Source organism: Indicator indicator, chromosome 35 (assembly GCF_027791375.1).
Source record: "Indicator indicator isolate 239-I01 chromosome 35, UM_Iind_1.1, whole genome shotgun sequence".
NCBI lineage: Eukaryota > Metazoa > Chordata > Aves > Piciformes > Indicatoridae > Indicator > Indicator indicator.
In genome coordinates, this window is record NC_072044.1 from 4,870,225 (window position 1) to 4,887,965 (window position 17,741).

The 17,741-nt window shown below is 53.2% G+C and overlaps 1 protein-coding gene across 1 annotated transcript in view; it reads left to right on the forward strand.

Moving 5' to 3' along the window:
• The window catches only part of KDM5B (lysine demethylase 5B), a 71,149-nt gene extending 54,832 nt beyond the window's left edge, over window positions 1-16,317 (forward strand). The window contains exons 19-27 of the mRNA XM_054395847.1: window positions 1,462-1,817; window positions 3,176-3,314; window positions 6,050-6,229; window positions 7,521-7,679; window positions 10,047-10,532; window positions 12,974-13,088; window positions 14,634-14,788; window positions 15,288-15,605; window positions 16,180-16,317. Of these exons, the coding sequence (XP_054251822.1) occupies window positions 1,462-1,817; window positions 3,176-3,314; window positions 6,050-6,229; window positions 7,521-7,679; window positions 10,047-10,532; window positions 12,974-13,088; window positions 14,634-14,788; window positions 15,288-15,605; window positions 16,180-16,317 (2,046 nt within the window). The remainder of the gene's footprint in view (window positions 1-1,461; window positions 1,818-3,175; window positions 3,315-6,049; window positions 6,230-7,520; window positions 7,680-10,046; window positions 10,533-12,973; window positions 13,089-14,633; window positions 14,789-15,287; window positions 15,606-16,179) is intronic.
• The last annotated feature ends 1,424 nt before the right edge of the window (window positions 16,318-17,741 follow it).

Sequence of the window (17,741 nt, forward strand, 5' to 3'; positions counted from 1 at the left end):
GCTAAAAAGCAGAAGCTCGGCAGTGCCAGACATGCAAACAGTTCATCTCCATCTGGCATTCTGAACAGGGAGATCCCCAATACATATGGTCAGAAGATTCTTTTATGTCATTCCCAGCCCTGCTGCATGCTCTGCAGCAAATGAGGCTGCTCGTAGAAATGGGAAGCAGTTCCTGGAGATCAGTTCACCATTCACTGTAGCTCTGCAAGGCCTTTGTTTCCATCACAGTTAGGTTGCCTCCCCTGGCAAACAACCCAGCTGGCAAAATGCCAAGGTGTAAGCTGTGAAGGGAGAATTCACTGCTGGAGCAGCATTCCAGCCAGTCTTGGAGGCACTGGGCAGGAGGGCTGGATGCAGAGGAGTGGCAGCAGGAGCAGTGAGCACACTCTGCCTAACTGCCTGTCACCTTTGGGCCCCTCACTGCCAGAAGGACATTGAGAGGCTGGAGCAAGTCCAAAGAAGGACAGCAAAGCTGGGAAAAGATCTGGAGAACAGGGCTGGGGAGAACAGCTGAGGGAGCTGGGGATGTTCAGCTTGGAGAAGAGGAGGCTGGGGGAGACCTCATTGCTCTCTACAGCTCCTTGAGAGGAGGCTGGAGCCAGGAGGGGGTTGGGCTCTGCTCCCTAGTCTTAGGTGAGAGAAGGAGATGAAATGACCTGAAATTGTTCCAGGGGAGGGTTAAGTTGGAGATGAGGAAAAATTTGTTTGCTGGAGGAGTGTTCAGGGATTGGAAGAGGCTGCCCAGGGAGGTGGTGGAGTCCCCATGGCTGGAGGTGTTCAAGCAAGGTGTGACCATGGCACTTGGGGCCATGGTTTGGTGGCCATGGTGGGGTTGGGTTGATGTTGGCCTGGATGAGCTCAGAGGGCTTTGCCAACCCTAACAATTCCAGTTCTACCCTGGGTGATGTGCAGAGAGCCACAGAGGTGCCTTTTGGGGGTAATTAGCTGTGGAACACTTGAAAAGAGGAGTTAAACTGCATGGGAATTTAAGATGCCTGTGGCTTACTGGCACTGTGTGGTCCAGCTCAAAAACCCTAAAGTGCAGCAGAAATGAGCCCCAGAATCCCTGTGCCCTCCCCAGCATTCGTCAAAGCCTTTGTAACCTTAACCTTGCAGTTCTGCAGCCTTCCAGCTCACTCCAGAGCAAAGGCAGGCACTGCATCCTTCGGAGACCTCGCTTTGACACCTGTCCCTTCGCCAGAGGACTTTGGAGGGGAACTCCCTTGTGCTGTGGTCCTCAACCTCAGGGGCACGTTCTGAGGGAGGAGCTGCTGATACACAGAGCACGTTGAGGCCACTGTTGGTGTTGCAGCTGTTGTGGTGCTTTGCTGTGCACATTGTGTGTGCTGCAGGGTTGTGCTTGCAGGAGGCTGATGCTTAAACATCAATGCTTGCGCTGAAGGGCTTCAGACCTCTGCCATGGGTTTGCTTCTGAGCTCTCGCTGCGTTCCTGTGTTCCAGGATCTTCTGGATCGTGTGGAAGCCTTCCAGCAGCAAAGCCAGAAGCTGCTGTCTGAGGAAATGCCCAGTGCTGCAGAGCTTCAGGAGCTGCTGGACGTCAGCTTCGACTTCGACGTGGAGCTGCCGCAGCTGGCGGAGCTGCGTGTGCGGCTGGAGCAGGCGCGCTGGCTGGAGGAGGTGCAGCTGGCGTCCTCGGAGCACAGCTCCCTCACCCTGGACGACATGAGGCGTCTCATAGACTCGGGGGTTGGGCTGGCTCCCTACCCAGCGGTGGAGAAGGCCATGGCCAAGCTGCAGGAGCTCCTTACTGTGTCTGAACACTGGGATGACAAGGCCAGAAACCTGCTAAAGGCCAGGTAGAGGCTAAAGTTTGGTGCTGTGGTTGGTAGCTCAGTGAGCTGCTAAAGGTGCAGTCAGTTGGCTTTGCTTCTGAAGGGGCTCTGTCACAGGACCACAGATTTTAGGGGTTGGAAGAGACCTCTGAAGATCATCCACTCCAATCCCCCTGCCAGAGCAGGACCATAGAATCCAGCACAGGTCCCATGGGAACACATCCAGATGGGGCTTGAAAGGCTCCAGAGAAGGAGATTCCACAAACCCCTCCGGGCAGCCTGCTCCAGTGCTCTGTGACCCTCCTCATGCTGAGGTGGAACCTCCTGTGCTGTAGTTTCTATCCATTGCCTCTTGCCCTATCACGGGGTGCCATGGAGAAGAGCCTGTCCCCTCCATGTTCATCCAGTTCACAACATGAAGGCAAAACTTGTGCCATCCAGAAGGGACAGGGATGAAGGCTGGAGATGAGGGACTGAGCAGTTTTAAACGTTGCTGTTGGCTTGCAGTGTCTGTGGTGCTCTGCTGTCGTGGTGCAATTTCTCCCTTTGCCACTAGGAAGGGCTTTAGGACACCTCCTGTCTCCTTCCCACCTGCTGCTCTTCCCCAGTGTCAGACTGGAGGGGGCATGTTCAGATGCAGCTTAGATCCATACCACCAACTGGGAAGATTTTGTTTCTAGCATTCAGGAGATTTTCCAGGTTAGTTGGTGCAAGGGAGAAGGAACTAAGCCAAACAGATCCTTACTGAGAAAAAAAATCTCTCCTTTATTGCTTTGACCTTCTGATTTATAAAGGGAAATGGAGCAGAGCCCAGGCTGTTAGAGTTCAGAAGGGTAGCACAAGCTTGCTGCAAAGTTTCTTCTCTCTGGATTTCTGATTTTTCAATTTTTTTTATTTTTTTTTTACCTTTCTCCCTCAGCCTCAAAGCATTTGAGTGTTTCTTTGCTCTTTAGTAACCACAACAGTTTGCAAATGGTAGCTTCACAGAGCAGAAAACTGAGACAAGCTTGGGTCTGAGCTCCACAATGGAGGAGCAGTCATGTTTGCACCTCTCTAAGACATCACAGAAGGTGAAACACAGAAGAACCATCTTTGGGGTTTTTACCTTTCCAGTGTAGAATCTCCTAGCTGGCACTTTTAGGGTTCAGGGTGTGTTTGAGGACCCAAGGTTTTCACACTCAGAAGTTAATCAATGCCTACAAGCAGGACTGTGTCTAGAAAGCAAACAGACATCTCTGGGAGCACCCTGGCTGCACAGTGCCTCTCTGGGGCTGGCCACAGCATCATTGTTTGGTGTAACCCTGAGGTTCTGCTGAGCCAGTTGAGTAGAGGAGCCCCAGCTGTGCTGCAGTGCTGCAGCCTGAGCTGTTCTCTTGCCACAGGCCCCGGCAGTCGCTGAGCAGCCTGGCAGCAGCTGTGAAGGAGCTGGAGGAGATCCCAGCGTACCTCCCGAGCGGTGCCGCGCTGAAGGACGCCGTCCAGAAGGCCAAGGACTGGCTGCAGGAGGTGGAAGCTCTGCAGGTTGGTGAACTGTGCTCCTGGCTTCTTGGTGAGGGACAGTAACACCTGTCAGGGTCAGGGCCCCAGGCTGTGCACTTGGGCAAAGAGGGGATTCTTCATCCTGGATGTCTGTCACATTGGGCATGCTGCTGCACACATGTAGGTGCTGTCGCTTTCCTTCTGTCTCTGGGCCTGAGCTTCATTCCTTCACCTTTGCAATTAACTGACTGCAATAAAAATCTAGAAGGGAACTAGTAGCAAAAACCTAAAGTTAAAAAGATGACATTTAAGGTAAGTTTTGATCAGTCTCTCACTAACAGTTACCTGTAATCATCTTGCTGCACTCCTGGCACACACAGGATGGAGCAGGTGGCACAGTCACAGTCCTGCTTGCTGACTTCTGAGTAACCACATATCTCTTAAAGTATTTAAAGTCACCAGTTGTAGCTTTTCACAGCCTTCATTTGGTCATCTAAACAAATAACTTTCCTCTAGCATCTTCAAAAAAGAAAAAAAGAAAAGGCTATTTCCAGAAATGTTCTTGGTCCAGGAATGTTCCTGGTGTCCTGTCTGTATTATCTCCAGTTTTGAATGCAGCTTTCTGGAGCATTCCTCATGTGCTGCACTGCAGTCATGTCTCTCCCAGACCTGATGCCACAAGGTTATTAATCCTTACTGGTGCTGAAATTGCCTCTTCTGAGGCCCTGTAGAATTCATTTCCTGTTCCCACATCTGGGGCAGCAGTGATACTTCAGCCATCCTGTGATGCAGAGGCCTTCCCTTGTGTGACAGCCATTAAGCATGGCCAGTCCCAAGGCTGTTCCTTGTCCTGTGCCTGTGTGGTCAGCCTTGGATTTCAGAGACTGAATACTTCTAATTTTGTAGCAGTTATGTCTGAATTTTGAGGTAAAAGCTGCTTGATGGCCACTTTGTCCTTCCCTCTCCCCTCTGACTTCTTCCATTTTGAAGGCTTCTTTCAGCTTTGGTTTCCATTTCTATGTTTACACTCTGAAGTAGCTCTTCAGGTGAGCAAATGTTGGTCAGTCCTAGACAGGTTTTCACCTTGGCTTCTGGCACTTACTATTCAAAGCTGCTTTTTACCTTTTTTAACCTTTCATGCAGTTCTATTTGTCCATCCAATGTCCTTTCCTGTTTTCTTTAGGTTCTTTGCTTCTTTTACAGTTCCTGTCAGCTTCAATCTCCCTTCTCTCTTCCCACCTCCCTCTTGTGTTAGCAGGATTGCTCCTGCAGCAGGAACTGGCTCAAGGCCAAGAGAGTAAACATAGCCTGAGCTGACTCTTGCAGTGGTTCATGGCTCAGCCTCACAAGAACTCCAGCCAGGGGTCAGTGGGACTGCACCCATCAGGAAAGGATTGGACTGGAATAGGCCAAAATTCATCTTTCAATAGTTCATTTGTCCCCCTGGGTGCTTTTCTATGAAGGGAACTCTGGATAAGACTTACAGACCTCTCTGACCTGAATCAAGCTTTTATTGAAAGCTTTAGAGATGAAGCAGCAAAGTGTTGTCCTGGGCTTGAAAACTGTGAAGGAAGAAAGCTCCTGTAATAGTCACTTGTGCCTGAGAGCTATCCTGAGAGGGCTTCAGTTCTTGGCATTTGCTAATTGCTTGCTTTGGATTCTGAAATTCTGCCTCCTGAAATGGAAAAATGTGTCTGGGTGGGCCAAGAATTTTGCTTCAGTTCTGCAAAGCTTGTGGTAAGTCACAGAACCACAGAATGTTGAGGGTTGGAAGGGACCTCTGGAGCTCATCCAGTCCAAGCCCCTGCCAGAGCAGGAGCACCCAGGGCAGGGCACACAGAACACATCCAGGTGGGGTTGGAAAGTCTCCAGAGCAGGAGACTCCACAACCTCTCTGGGCAGCCTGCTCCAGGCTCTGCCACCCTCACAGGGACAAAGTTTTCCCTTCTGTTCCCATGGCACCTCCTCTGCTCCAGCTTGCCCCCAGTGCCCCTTGTGCTGTCCTTGGCCATCCCTGAGCAGAGCCTGGCTCCAGCCCTGCACATCTTTATCCCCAGCACTGAGGGCAGCCCTCAGGCTGCTCTGCTCCAAGCTCCAAGCCCCAGCTCCCTCAGCTGTGTTCACAGGAGATGTTCCACTGCCTGCAGCAGCTCTGTGGCTCTGTGCTGGACTCTCTCAAGCAGTTCCCTGAGGTCCTTGTTGACCTCAGGGGCTCAGAACTGGCCACAATATTCCAGCTGTGGCCTCAGCAGGGCAGAGCAGAGGGGCAGGAGAACCTCTCTTGACCTACTCACCACAGCCCTTCTAATGCACCCCAGGATGCCCTTGGCCTTGAGGGCCAAGTCCCTGCTGTCATTGTGACTTGCAGGAAGTTCTTGGTGTCAGTTCTTTGGGCTGTTAGGGTTGTTCTGGAGGAGCTGTCTGCCTGGTTTGGAAATCAGCTCCTGGTGCTGCTTTCCCCCTGGGCTTCTGGTTGCTGGGTGGCAGGGACTGGGTTAGTTTTGCCTCTTGGATCTGTTTTAAAATGATTTTGGTTTTGTGCTCTGAATGCAGATTGCCAGGCTGGCAGCCTCTCTCTTTTCCCTTTGAACTCTCACTTGGTGACTCTGTTCTGTTCTCCCCACAAAGTGTTTGATTAGCTTTGTACTTTCTGAGCATGAGAAGCAGAAATGGAAGCTCTGCAGGTGCCTCAAGTGTCTGAGCAGTACTTGCCCCTTCAGTTAGTGTGGCTGACTTGCTGGGGCACATCAGGCATCTCTTCCTTTCTCCCCTGGCAGGTTGGAGGACGTGTACCTGTGCTGGACACCCTTGCAGAGCTGGTCACAAGGGGCAGGTCTATCCCTGTCCATCTGGACTACCTGCCCAGGCTGGAGGCCTTGGTGTCAGAAGTTCAAGCCTGGAAGGAGTGTGCAGCCAACACCTTTCTGTGTGAGAACTCCCCTTACTCTCTGCTGGAGGTAAGAGAGGCCAAAGGACAGCAGAGCTTCTGCTGACTCGTGGAGCAGCAGGAAATACTAAGCACATGTCCAGAACTGCCCTAGGATTTTATTAATATAATCCTGTAAAATAATATAATCCTATAACATAATTAATATAATCCTACAAACTAATTAATAGAATCCTATAAAATATATGCATTATTTTATTAATTATTTTATCGGCTTTTATTAATTATTGTATTGGCTTTTACTAATTATTTTATTGGGTTATATTAATGATTTTATTAGGTTACATTAATGATTTCATTGGGTTACTTTTAATTATTTGACCATAATGTTTATTAGCTTGGGCTGTGCTTTTCATGATAACTGCAGGAGGGCTGGGAAGGGACTGCTTGGAAGGGTTTGTGGCAGTGGAGCAAGGGGAATGGCTTTGGGCTGGAGCAGGGTAGATTTGGGTTGGGCATAAGGAGTCCAACCCCAGTCCCAGCACCCTTTGCAGTGGGGGGTGAGATACTGCAACAGGCTGCCCAGGGATGTGGTTGAGGCCCTGTCCCTGGAGCATTCAAGATCAGACTCAGTGTGTCCCTGGGCAGCCTGATCTGTTGGAGGTGTCCCTGCTGCCTGCAGGGGGTTGCACAAGATGACCTTGGAGGGTCCCTTCCAACCCAATGCAATCTGTGATCTGTGAACTTTTCAAATGTTGCAGCTTTAGCTGTGCTTTCTCTGCTCCTTTTAATGAGAGTGAGCAGTGCCACAGGCTGACCTGTGCAGGGTGCAGATGGCAGTGGTGGCAGCTTTGTGGTGCTGAGGGCACTGCAGTGGGTCAGGCTGCAGCTGCTGGGCTCCAAACCTGCTTGATGCACCTCGGGTTTAGCTGTGGTGAGGGTGAGGCTGTCTCTGCTGCAGCTGCACCCTGAACCTGTGTGACCACCTGAATTCCTTTCTCTGGTCTGTGCTGAGTCCCTTGTATGCCACAGCCCTCCATGGGGCCAGAGGGAGTGCAGCACAGCCCTGGTGGGAATCCTCTGCTGCTTCCAGGGCTTGCAGCTTGACTCACTGGAGGCTCTTCAGGGTATCAGCTCTCTGTACCAGCAGTCCAGGGGAAACACAGAGGTGTTTGTGGTCTGCCTGTTACATAAAACTGAGTTTCCAACCTTGCAGCTCTCCCCATTTCCCAGATAACCTCATCCTAGCCCCACACCTGCAGGCAGCCCTGTGCTGGGCAGTGGTTTGTGGCTGCCTGAGGGCAGGATGGAGGCACTGAAAACGCTGCAGGTAACAGCAGCAGTGCTGCTCTGTCCCTCAGGTTCTGTGTCCCCGCTGTGACATTGGGATGCTGAACCTGAAGAGGAAGCAGAAGAAGCTGAAGGAGCCAGTTCCAGGTGGAAAGAAGAGGAGCACTAAGCTGGAGACTCTGAGCGACCTGGAGCGAGCGCTGTTGGAGAGCAAAGACACAGCCTCTGCGGTAGGGGAGCCTCAGTGCTGCCAGCTGCTGCTGCTCCACAGCCCTGGGCACCTCCCTGCTGGCTCCCATGCAGGAGTGCTACCTTCCACTCTCTTCTGCTTGCTCTGCTGTTCTGCAGGAGGACTTCTAGCACTGTGCTTTTCTGGGCTTGCTTCAGGCTGCCCCAAATTGCTTTTAGTGGGGGAAAAATACCACAAAGTGTTTGCTTTGTGTGTGAAGTAGGCAGGCAGTGCCTGCGGCCTGACAAAGCACAGGGAGGTCTGGGAAATAGCAAAACCTTCTTAAAGCCAGGCTAGGTGGGGCCCAAGCCAGGCTAGGTGGGGCCCAAGCCAGGCTAGATGGGGCTTCAGCCAGGCTGGGTGGGGCCCAAGCCAGGCTAGATGGGGCTTTCCCCAGTCTGGTCCTCTCCAAGACCACAGCCCAGCACTATTTGTAATTAAAAGAAAGCCATAAATAATTGAAGAGAACCTCATGCATTATGAAGTCACCAGAACTCTAGTGCTGGATGGAGCAAGGCTTAGTTGCTGGTGGTGAAGTGCTTCATCCCAGATGACCTTCTGCAGAGTCTCCAGCATGGTCAGGCTGAACAAGGTCCCATGGTTAGTGAGGAGCAGTACGTCTTGAATCTAAATGGCCCTTAGAGTATGAGACATTCAAGTTTGCACCTATGGCTTGAAACCTGGGCACTCTCTGTGTGCCAGCTGTGTGCTTTGCTTTTGGCCTCCCTGATCTCTAAATCCAGACGTAAAGGCTGCTTTCCTCCAAGTGCTGTAAGCAGAGCCTGGCTTCTCTCTGCCCAGATAATCTCCTGTTCACAGCTGGGATGTTGAACAAGCAGCAGGCTCCCATGAGCTGCACCCAGGACAGTGCATTTTGTGTGGCAGGTTTTGCTTCTGCCATGAGGGGACCAAGAACCTTCTTGCAGTGGAGGTTTGGCTCCTTTCCCAGCCCAGTGCTGAAGCTGCAGCACTCAGCACCCATGCTCTGCCCCAGTCCTGCACCTGCCTGCGCTGGGGACACCTGTCCAGTGTTTGCATAGCTGATTTTAATTCAGTCATCACATTTCAAAGCCTTGATGTGTGAAATGTTTGGGGATTTACAAACCCTCCTGCACATAGCAGAGGATGTGTTACAGCTGCTCCCAACTGCCTTTGTGAAACTGGAATCCACTGCTGCCTTTAATGGCTGATGCTGAAGCTAAGGAATGGTCATGAGCAGGTGTAGGAGGGGCAGAAAAACTCAACATGAGCCAGGAATGGTCGCTGGCAGCCCAGAATCCAACCCTGTGCTGGGCTGCATCCAAAGTAGAGAGAGCAGCAGGGGGAGGGGATTCTGTCCCTCTGCTCTGCTCAGACCCCACCTGCAGCACTGCCTCCAGCTCTGGGGCCCCCAGCACAAGAAGGACCTGGAGCTGCTGGAGAGGGGCCAGAGGAGGCCACAAAAAAGATCAGAGGATGGAGAACCTCCCCTGTGGGGACAGGCTGGGAGAGTTGGGGCTGTTCAGCCTGAAGGAGAGAAGGCTCCAGGGAGACCTCAGAGCAGCCTTCCAGTACCTGAAGGGCTCCAGGAGAGCTGGGGAGGGACTTTGGCCAAGGGCTGGGAGTGCCAGGATGAGGGACAATGGCTTTGAGCTGGGAGAGGGGAGATGGAGACTGGAGAGGAGGAAGAAATTGTTGAGAATGAGGGTGGGGAGACATTGGAAGAGCTTGCACAGGGAGGTTGTGGATGTCCCCTCCCTGTTGGGGGGATGAGGAGGTTGGATGAGGCCTTGGGCAAGCTGGGCTGGTGGGAGGTGTCCCTGCCCATGGCAGGGGGTTGGAACTGGATGATCTTCAAGCTCCCTTCCACCCCAAACCATTCCATGACTCTATGACCATCCTCAGGAGCAGAGCTGAGTTCCAGTGGGGTTTACAGACTCCAAAGGGAGTGCATGAGGCAGGGCAGGGCCCTGTGCACTGGACAAGGTGTGCAGGGTGGGCAACAGAGATGCTTTTGTGTTCCTGAAAACTGCCCAGAGGAGTTTTATGGTCAGACAGAGGCAGGCTGTGATGAGAGCAGCAGCTGCCAGCCACAGCAGAACTGAAGCTGCTTTGATGAAGGTGATGGTTTTGTGGTACAGAAAGGGAGGATTTGGAACAGAGGAAGGGATTTGCAGGGTTGTGTTTTACAAAGGAATTCACTTCGTGTCTCTGGGCCTGATGGGAAAGCAGAAGGGAGCTGAAGTCACATCTGTGCAGCTCCTCATCGCTGCTGCCCTGCAGACACCGAGGAGCTGGCAGGCGTGGGGGGTGAGGAGCCTGGCGGTGATGGGGGGCGGCGGCGGTGTGCCTCCTGAGCTGACCTCCCTTCCTCTGCTGTCCCTTGCAGATGGCCACGCTGGGGGAGGCCAGGCTGAAGGAGATGGAGGCGCTGCGCTCCCTGCGAGCCGCCAACGAGGGGAAGGTGCTGGGCGGCGAGGAGGAGGCGGAGCTGAGGGTCTGCCTGTGCCAGAAGGAGCCTGCGGCGCCCATGCTGCAGTGTGAGCTCTGCAGGGGCTTCTTCCACACCGCCTGCGTGCCGGCGCCCACCCTGCCGCAGGGCCCCGCCGTGTGGCTGTGCCCGCAGTGCCACCGCTCGGAGAAGCCTCCCCTGGAGAGGATCCTGCCCCTGCTGGCCTCCCTGCAGCGCATCCGAGTGCGGCTGCCCGAGGGCGATGCCCTGCGCTACATGATCGAGAGAACTGTCAGCTGGCAGCACAGGGCACAGCAGATGCTCTACTCAGGGAACCTCAAACTCATACAAGAAAAAATGGGCTCAGGATTATTGTACAGCAGGTGGCAAACCACAGCAGGCCAACTGCCAGAGGCTAACAAGGTGAGGGGCTGCTGGCTGTGGGGGATGGTCAGCAGGAGCACTCTGTGACCCTTCTCTAGGCTCTGGGCTGGTTCTGGCTGTGGGGTTGGAGCACCCCCCTGTGAGGACAGGCTGAGGGAGCTGGGGCTGTGCAGCCTGCAGAAGAGAAAGCTCCAGGGAGACTGTTCCCAAGGGCCTGTAGGGACAGGACGAGAGGCAATGGTTTGAAATAAGAGCAGAGCAGATTGAGATTGGGTGTGAGGAACAAGTTCTGTACCATGAGGCTGCTGGAGCACTGCAACAGGTTGCCCAGGGAGGTGGCTGGGCCCTATCCCTAGAGCTATTCAAGGTGAGGCTCAACAGGGCCCTGGGCAACCTGATCCAGTGGAGGATGAACCTGCTGAGTGCAGGGGGTTGGACTGGATGAGCTTTGCAGGTCCCTTCCAACCCAACCCATTCTGTGATTCTATGAAACACTGAATGCTTGTGTTGATTCATAGATAGGATATTGGGTCCTGCCTTGGCTGTTAGCCAGGATGTGTGTCCTGCAGCAGCAGCTTCTTGTTCTTCTGCTGGAGTCCTGAGAACAGTTACCCCTGCAGGGCCTCCTCCCATGTCCTGCACTCTGAGGTGATGCTGTTGACACCAGAGCTGCTGAAGCCATGGTTTCTGGGCTGCTTAGTGGTCACTTGGCTTTGCCACTCTGTTCTTGCAGGTGTTGCAATGCAGTTTAAAGTGTTGAGAATTGGTAAGAGAGGCTCAAATTGTGCAGTGTTACCAGCTCAGCTCTCAGGCTGAGGTTGCTTTCAAAGAGCTATCTCCATCAGTTACTGCTCCTTCATTCCCTTACCACTTGCACTCCCCAGCTGGTATTTTGCTATCACTGCTAATGAGCTCCAGCAGCTGCTCCTGCTCTGGCCATGGGGAAATTTCAAACCTCCTCCAGTAAAGATCTTTCAGCAAAACACACAGGGAGAGTGGGGAATGGGCTGAGCATTCCTGGTGTTCCTGAGAAGATAAATGCAGAAAAAAGCCTGAGACAAAAGCTCTGTGCAGCACCAAGAGCATCAACCACCCCAAAATGAGCTTCAAGTGAAACACCTCAGTTCTGCTGGTCCATCCCTGTTAGAGTTGGTTTGTACCTTGTGCTTTCACACCCAGTTGTGCTCAGACATTACATCTGCAACACACCTGGAGAGATGTTGGAGCTGCTTCTCAGGTAGCTGTTCCAAGGTGCTTGTGTTGAGCAGATTCTTCAAACAGGCATGGAAGGGAAATTGTTTTTAGACATCTAAAAACCTGTCTGGTCATTTGAAAGGATCTCTTTAGCAGACCCACTGCAGCTGAGAAAAAAATGGGCAGTATTTTAGGCATGTAAGGCAATGTTTGGGCCAGAACTGGAAGCAGTGAGCTTAGTTTTATTAGCTGAGTGTGGCACTGTGAGGTTCCTCCAGCCTGGGTGCAGTCTTAGCCATTCCTGTGTAGTCTGGAGCTCAACTCAGGAAACCTCCTAAATCAAGGTAGCTCTATCAGAGCTACTCCAGGTCCTTGTGATGATTGCACTTCCCAAGTAGGAAGTGTCAGGGAAGCTCAGTGGGAGAGCATCTGACCATGAGCACCAGCTTGGGTCCCTCACTGGCCTGAGCTGAGGAGCTTTGCTAGAGACAGTAGTGCTGGAGGCAGGTCAGGGGTGGCCCCCAGAGCTATCTTGGCACAGGCACTGAGCTGAATCTTTGTTCTTGGTGGATCTGAGTTGTGATTTTGGTGCATGCAGTGTCCTGTCCTGCACCAATTCTGTTTGCCCTGTTCCCTGGGGTGATGCCCCAGAGGAGCTGGAGCTGGGCTGCTTTGGGACTGGCTGAAGTGAGGAGTGTGGAGCGTTTGAGAAGGAGCTGTGAGGACTGAGGGCATCTTTAGGAAGGGGCCCAGACCCTGGGGTTTGCCAGGCAGACCACACTGTGGCAGGCATCTGTTGAGGTGTCTGGCACTCATGAGTCCCAGGCTGGCAGCCTGAGTGGCCTTTGCCCAACTAAGGACACAGTTTGCATTGGCACATCCCTCTGCTGAGGCAGGGGAGGGCCTCAGGGCAGCTCAGGGTCTGGTTGGACCAAGGCAGTGAGAAGTCTCCCTCAGTGTGAGCAAAAGCAGGAGGCTGTGCTGCCCACCCTGGAGATGGAGCCTGGATTATCCCCAGGGTGCCTGCTCCTCAGGCTCTGCTCTGCCCTGCTAGAGCTGCTGCTGCACACTGAGTCTGGTGTCTGCCCTCTGGAAATGATCACTCAGAGTCCCCTGGAGTCTGACAACTGTGGCAGTGAAGCTGCTTTTGCCTGCTGAAGGGCTTGGGAGTGTCAGGTGGAGCAGTTTCCAGGAGTAGAAGATGGAAACCACTGCAAGACAAACAAGTACTGATTGTGCTGCAGTTAGCTCCAGTGACAATGTTGCTGCTTCTCTTCTCTTCCCAGGTTTCCCAGACCATTGGAGCAATGTCATTCTCCATGCCCCACGACTGGGATAACAACAGAACCATCTACTTCCATTCTGCCTTCCCGACAGGACAGCCCTGCATCCCACTGCATGGTTTGTAATCTTCACTGCAGGCTGGCTTTTAACTCCCCTTTTGTTTCCCCTGTGTTTGGTGGAGAGGAGAGGGCCAACAGGAGGTGGCTGAGGCACCTGACTGCACAGCTTCTGGTTGCTTCTCCTTCCCCTCAGTACCTTGGGCGCTTAATGCCACCTTGGGCCTCTTGGGTCAGATTTCACACACCTGCTGGAAAGCTGTGACACAGCAGGACAAGAGGTGCCAGTGAGAGCTGGCCCTGCCCCACATGCCCAGCACACAGTGGCTGTGAGCAGCCAAAGGGCTGCTGGAGAGCAGAGACCATTGGAATGGCAGAGGCTTGATGGGAGCAGTGCTGGAGACCAGGGGCTGCTGCACCCACAGGACATGAGTCCAGGTGAGCTTTGCTGCAGCACAGCTCTCACAGACTTGACTTTTGCCAGCTGCTGTGGCTGCTCTGTGCTCCAGGCTGCTCAGTTCCTGGCTCAGACTTTGTGTGTGTTGGGCTGGCACAGAGCTGCTGTGAACTGCATCATTTTGCAGCTGTGAAAAGTGATTTCTGTTTCTCTCCCCCTGGTGCACCATGCTCAAGGGACACTGGGCCAGGCTGACCTCCATGTTTCCAGGCCCATGCAGCTTGCTCAGTCCACACTAAGGGTACAGAAGGTGCTTACTACAGTTCAGTATTACACTTAGAACCAAACAAGGCCTCTCTCTGCTGCCAGCTTCATTTTCTGCTTGAGTGGTGCTGAATTCCCTATTGAACTGCTGCTATTGCCCCACTGACCTTGGCCTCCCCTGGCTGGGGCTGCTGCAGGAGCCCAACGCAAGCAGGTGGAGACTGCAGCAGGACCCAGCCGCCAGGCTCATCCTCTCAGCTTTTCTTTCTCTCCTCTCTTGGCTTCCTCTGTGGCTTTCACTGAGTCAGTTCATTGCACCCACAGGGAGGGGATCATCACACCTCTTGTGGCTTCAGAGGGCAAAGAAAGTGCCAGGAATGGTAGGAGTTGTTTATCCCTGAGCCAGGAGTGATGCAAGCATGGAAGGGCACAGAGGCCCAGCAGGAACTTCTGCCCAAGCCTTTATCTTTTTAACTCTGCTGTCAAAGATGAGCAGTGAAGGGGGAACAGATCAGAGCAGTGAAGGGGGAACAGATCAGAGCAGTGAAGGGGGAGCAGAGCAGAGCAGTGAAGGGGGAGCAGAGCAGAGCAGTGAAGGGGGAGCAGAGCAGAGCAGTGAAGGGGGAGAAGATGAGAGCAGTGAAGGGGGAGCAGAGCAGAGCAGGGAAGGGGAGAACAGATGAGAGCAGTGAAGGGGAGAACAGATGAGAGCAGTGAAGGGGAGAACAGATGAGAGCAGTGAAGGGGAGAACAGATGAGAGCAGTGAAGGGGAGAGCAGTGAAGGGGGAACAGAGCAGAGCAGTGAGGGGGGAAACAGATCAGAGCTAATTCATACAGGAGCAGATTTTAAGAAGTCTTCACAGCTTTTGTCCTACCAAGAGAAGGATTTTTATCCTCTGTGCTGACACTGAAGAATTCCTCTTCTCCTCTCTGTCTTTCACCAGCCATCAGCACAGAGCTGGATGAGCTGATGATGGAAGCCCAGCTGCTGCAAGTTTCCCTGCCTGAAATACAGGAGCTGTACCAGGCCCTGTTCACGAAGCCCAGCCCTGGTGTGCAGGCAGAGCAGAGGTCACCTGTGGGAGCCACCTCCGAAAAGGTAAATGTCTGGCAGCAGCAGGGAGCTCAGGGCCTCTGCAGCAGGGTCTCCACCTCAACCCCTGAGCTTTACAAGGAGGTTGTGGCTCTGGCTGAAATGTATTTACATTTCCCCTGTTCAAAAGGGGTCAGAAGTTGGTAAGGAGCTTGTTACAAACTGTTCAGTTTCATCTGGGGCCCAGTGCCTCCTTGCCATTTGAGACTGGTTTCTGTGATCACTATTTTGAGTCCCTCTGTCCTAAGCCTGACTCTGAAGAGGCTTCCAAGAGAGCTGCCTCTGAAGCAGGAGGCTCTGTAAGATCTGTCCCTGGGCTGTGCCCCCACCCTTTGCTCCCCTTACACTCCAGCGTTCACTCTGACACTGTGCTTGCGCTGGAGCCTGGCACTGAGGCAGGGGGTGGAGTAACAGGGCAGGGAGGGCCAGCTGGGTGGGCACAGCAGTGGCAGGGCAGGGGGCTCAGCTGGGTGCTCACAGCTTTGCCTGATTCCCTCTCCACCAGAGCGAGTGCTGCCGGGGCAGGAGGGAGGGGATGAGTTCCATGGAGAGGAAGCTGAAGCGGCGCTTGGAGAGGGAGAGCTGCTGCGAGGAGAAGAGAGCCAGAGTGAAAAAAGTGAGAACCCCCAAGAAGAAGAAGCTGAAACTGAGCCACTCGAAGGAGCTGTGCAGCAGCAGAGTGGAGCGGGAGCGGCTCCTGGAGCTGCAGCGCTGCAGTGACAGCCAACTGCTGGCCTCAGACATGTCCTCGGAGCAGGAGGACTCTGAGGATGAAGATGCCATCTGCCCTGCTGTGAACTGTCTCCAGCCTGAGGGAGATGAGGTCAGTAGGGGGAGAGCTGCTGCCTTGTTCTGCATGCTGAGGATGTTCAGCTGCCCTGCAGAAATGAGCATGAGGTGCTTGGAAACCCAGGGACAGTGTGTGCTGCTGCTGGGACACTGTGGCCATGCTTCCCACTTCTCCAGGGGCAGCTGTGCAGCTGGGAGTGGGGACAGCAGGTGGGCACCAAAGCATCTGCATGGAGGCAGAAGGAGGCAGTGGTACTGTGCAGGCCCCATGCTCAGCTCTGCTCCTGGCACAGGGCTGGGCTGCAGCCTTTCTGCAGCTTGAGGCAGTGCCCTGGAGCTCTGCACAGGCCCAGCCACGCCAGGAAGGGCAGAGCAGGGATGTTGCTGGGTGCTGGGAGGGCCCTGGTGGCACTGCCATCTGGTCTGCCTGTAGGAGAGCTAAGGGCAGAGTGCCCTGCTCAGCTCCACGGGAGGCCAGGGAGCAGCAGCAGCAGTGGTGCCCCCAGCAGCAGTGGCTGCAGGCTGGGACTGGCTGCAGACGCAGCAGCAGCCGAGGGCTGCAGGTGTCTGGTCCTGTCCTGAGCACCTCTTTGTCTGTTCTGCACTAGGTGGACTGGGTCCAGTGTGATGGCAGCTGCAACCAGTGGTTCCACCAGGTGTGTGTGGGCATCTCTGCAGAGCTGGCAGAGAAGGAGGACTACATCTGCACCAGCTGCTCGGGGAAGGACTCTCAGTACCGCAAGTGAAGCTGCCGCGGAGCGCTCAGGACTGCAGCCAGGAAGGTGGTTCAGAGTTTTGCAGTAAAGCCACAGGGGCTGGTTGAAGAACCAGGTTGCAAATGGTGCTACTTCTATCCTTATGGATCATTTTTCCAGAACTCAAAAACACAACAAAAACAAAACAAAACAAAAAACCCCAACCACCCCATCCCAATTTTTGACACTTTTGTATTTCCCCTCGAGCTGTTTGTGGTTGTTGAGGTTTGAGATGCTGACTGTGGCAGGGGGTTCAGCACTGGGCAGGCATTGGCCACTTGCACCTTTTCTGTACAGCATTCAGTTACCTCTGGCATTGACCCAGCCTCTTGAACTCAGCTTGGTGAGGTGCAAACAAAACAAAAAACCAAACCCTGCACCACCAATTTTCCAATAAATCCTCTTTTGAGGAGCTCCCTCTGTTTACTCTCTTAACTCTTTGGAGACTTTTAGGGGTTTTGTTTTTTTCCACTTTGGTTTTTTTGTTTGTTTGGGTTTTTGGTTTTTGGTTTTTGGTTTTTTGTTTTTTTTTTTTTTGTAGACTTAGGTTTATTTATCTGAGCAATAACTTCTCTGTCTGGTTTCAGTGACTGGAATGACAATTCTCAAGAGCGTGTTTGCTTCTAGCATTGGTTTGGGTGTACAGAAAGCAAATGGTAGAGCCTAGTGTCACTGATGGCCCAGTGATGTAGAAGACAGGAAGAGAAAAAGAAAACAAAAAAAAAAAATTCTGTAAAGTAATGAATTGCCACAGCTGTATTTTGGCTTTCTCCTTTTTTGGGTAGCTTGTATCAAATGTTGCAGTTTATATTGTGGAATAAACCCCCTGGTTATGTTATAAAATTAAATGTTGTTGTTTTTAGAGAGCTTGAAATGGCAGTTTCATTTCCATCCCCATCCCTGCTGCTTGCACCCATGGGTTTGCTCATTCAGGGGGAGGGAAACGCAGAGGCTGAGAGGCTTCCCTGCCATGCTGGGGTCTGGGTGTGGGAGGAGGCAGATAAAGATGTTACACCAAAAAAAGCCTTTCTCAAGTCCTTTGCAAAGCTTTTCCAAACTGGGAATGTTCCTGGGCTGGCTGAAGGAAGGGTTGGAAGCAGGATTTGTGATTTGGCAGGGGCAGGAGGCAAAGGTGTGGGGCAGCTCCTGCCAGCCTTGTCCAGCCCTCTGCAGGAGAGACCTTCCCTGCAGCTGGGCACACAGCATCCCTGCAGCAGCTGCTGCTGCATCCAGGCCAAAAACCTAGGAGTGAGGAAACTTCTGAGCTGGTGGCAACTCTGTCCCTGCCTGGGGGGTGAGAAGGGGCAGTGTGAGTGATGATGCCACAGCAGTGCCACCCTGGTGGGGATGACCTCTGAGGAGGGCAGGTGGCTGCTTAAGCTCATAAGGGACTTCTGTGGGGCTGCAGCTGAAAT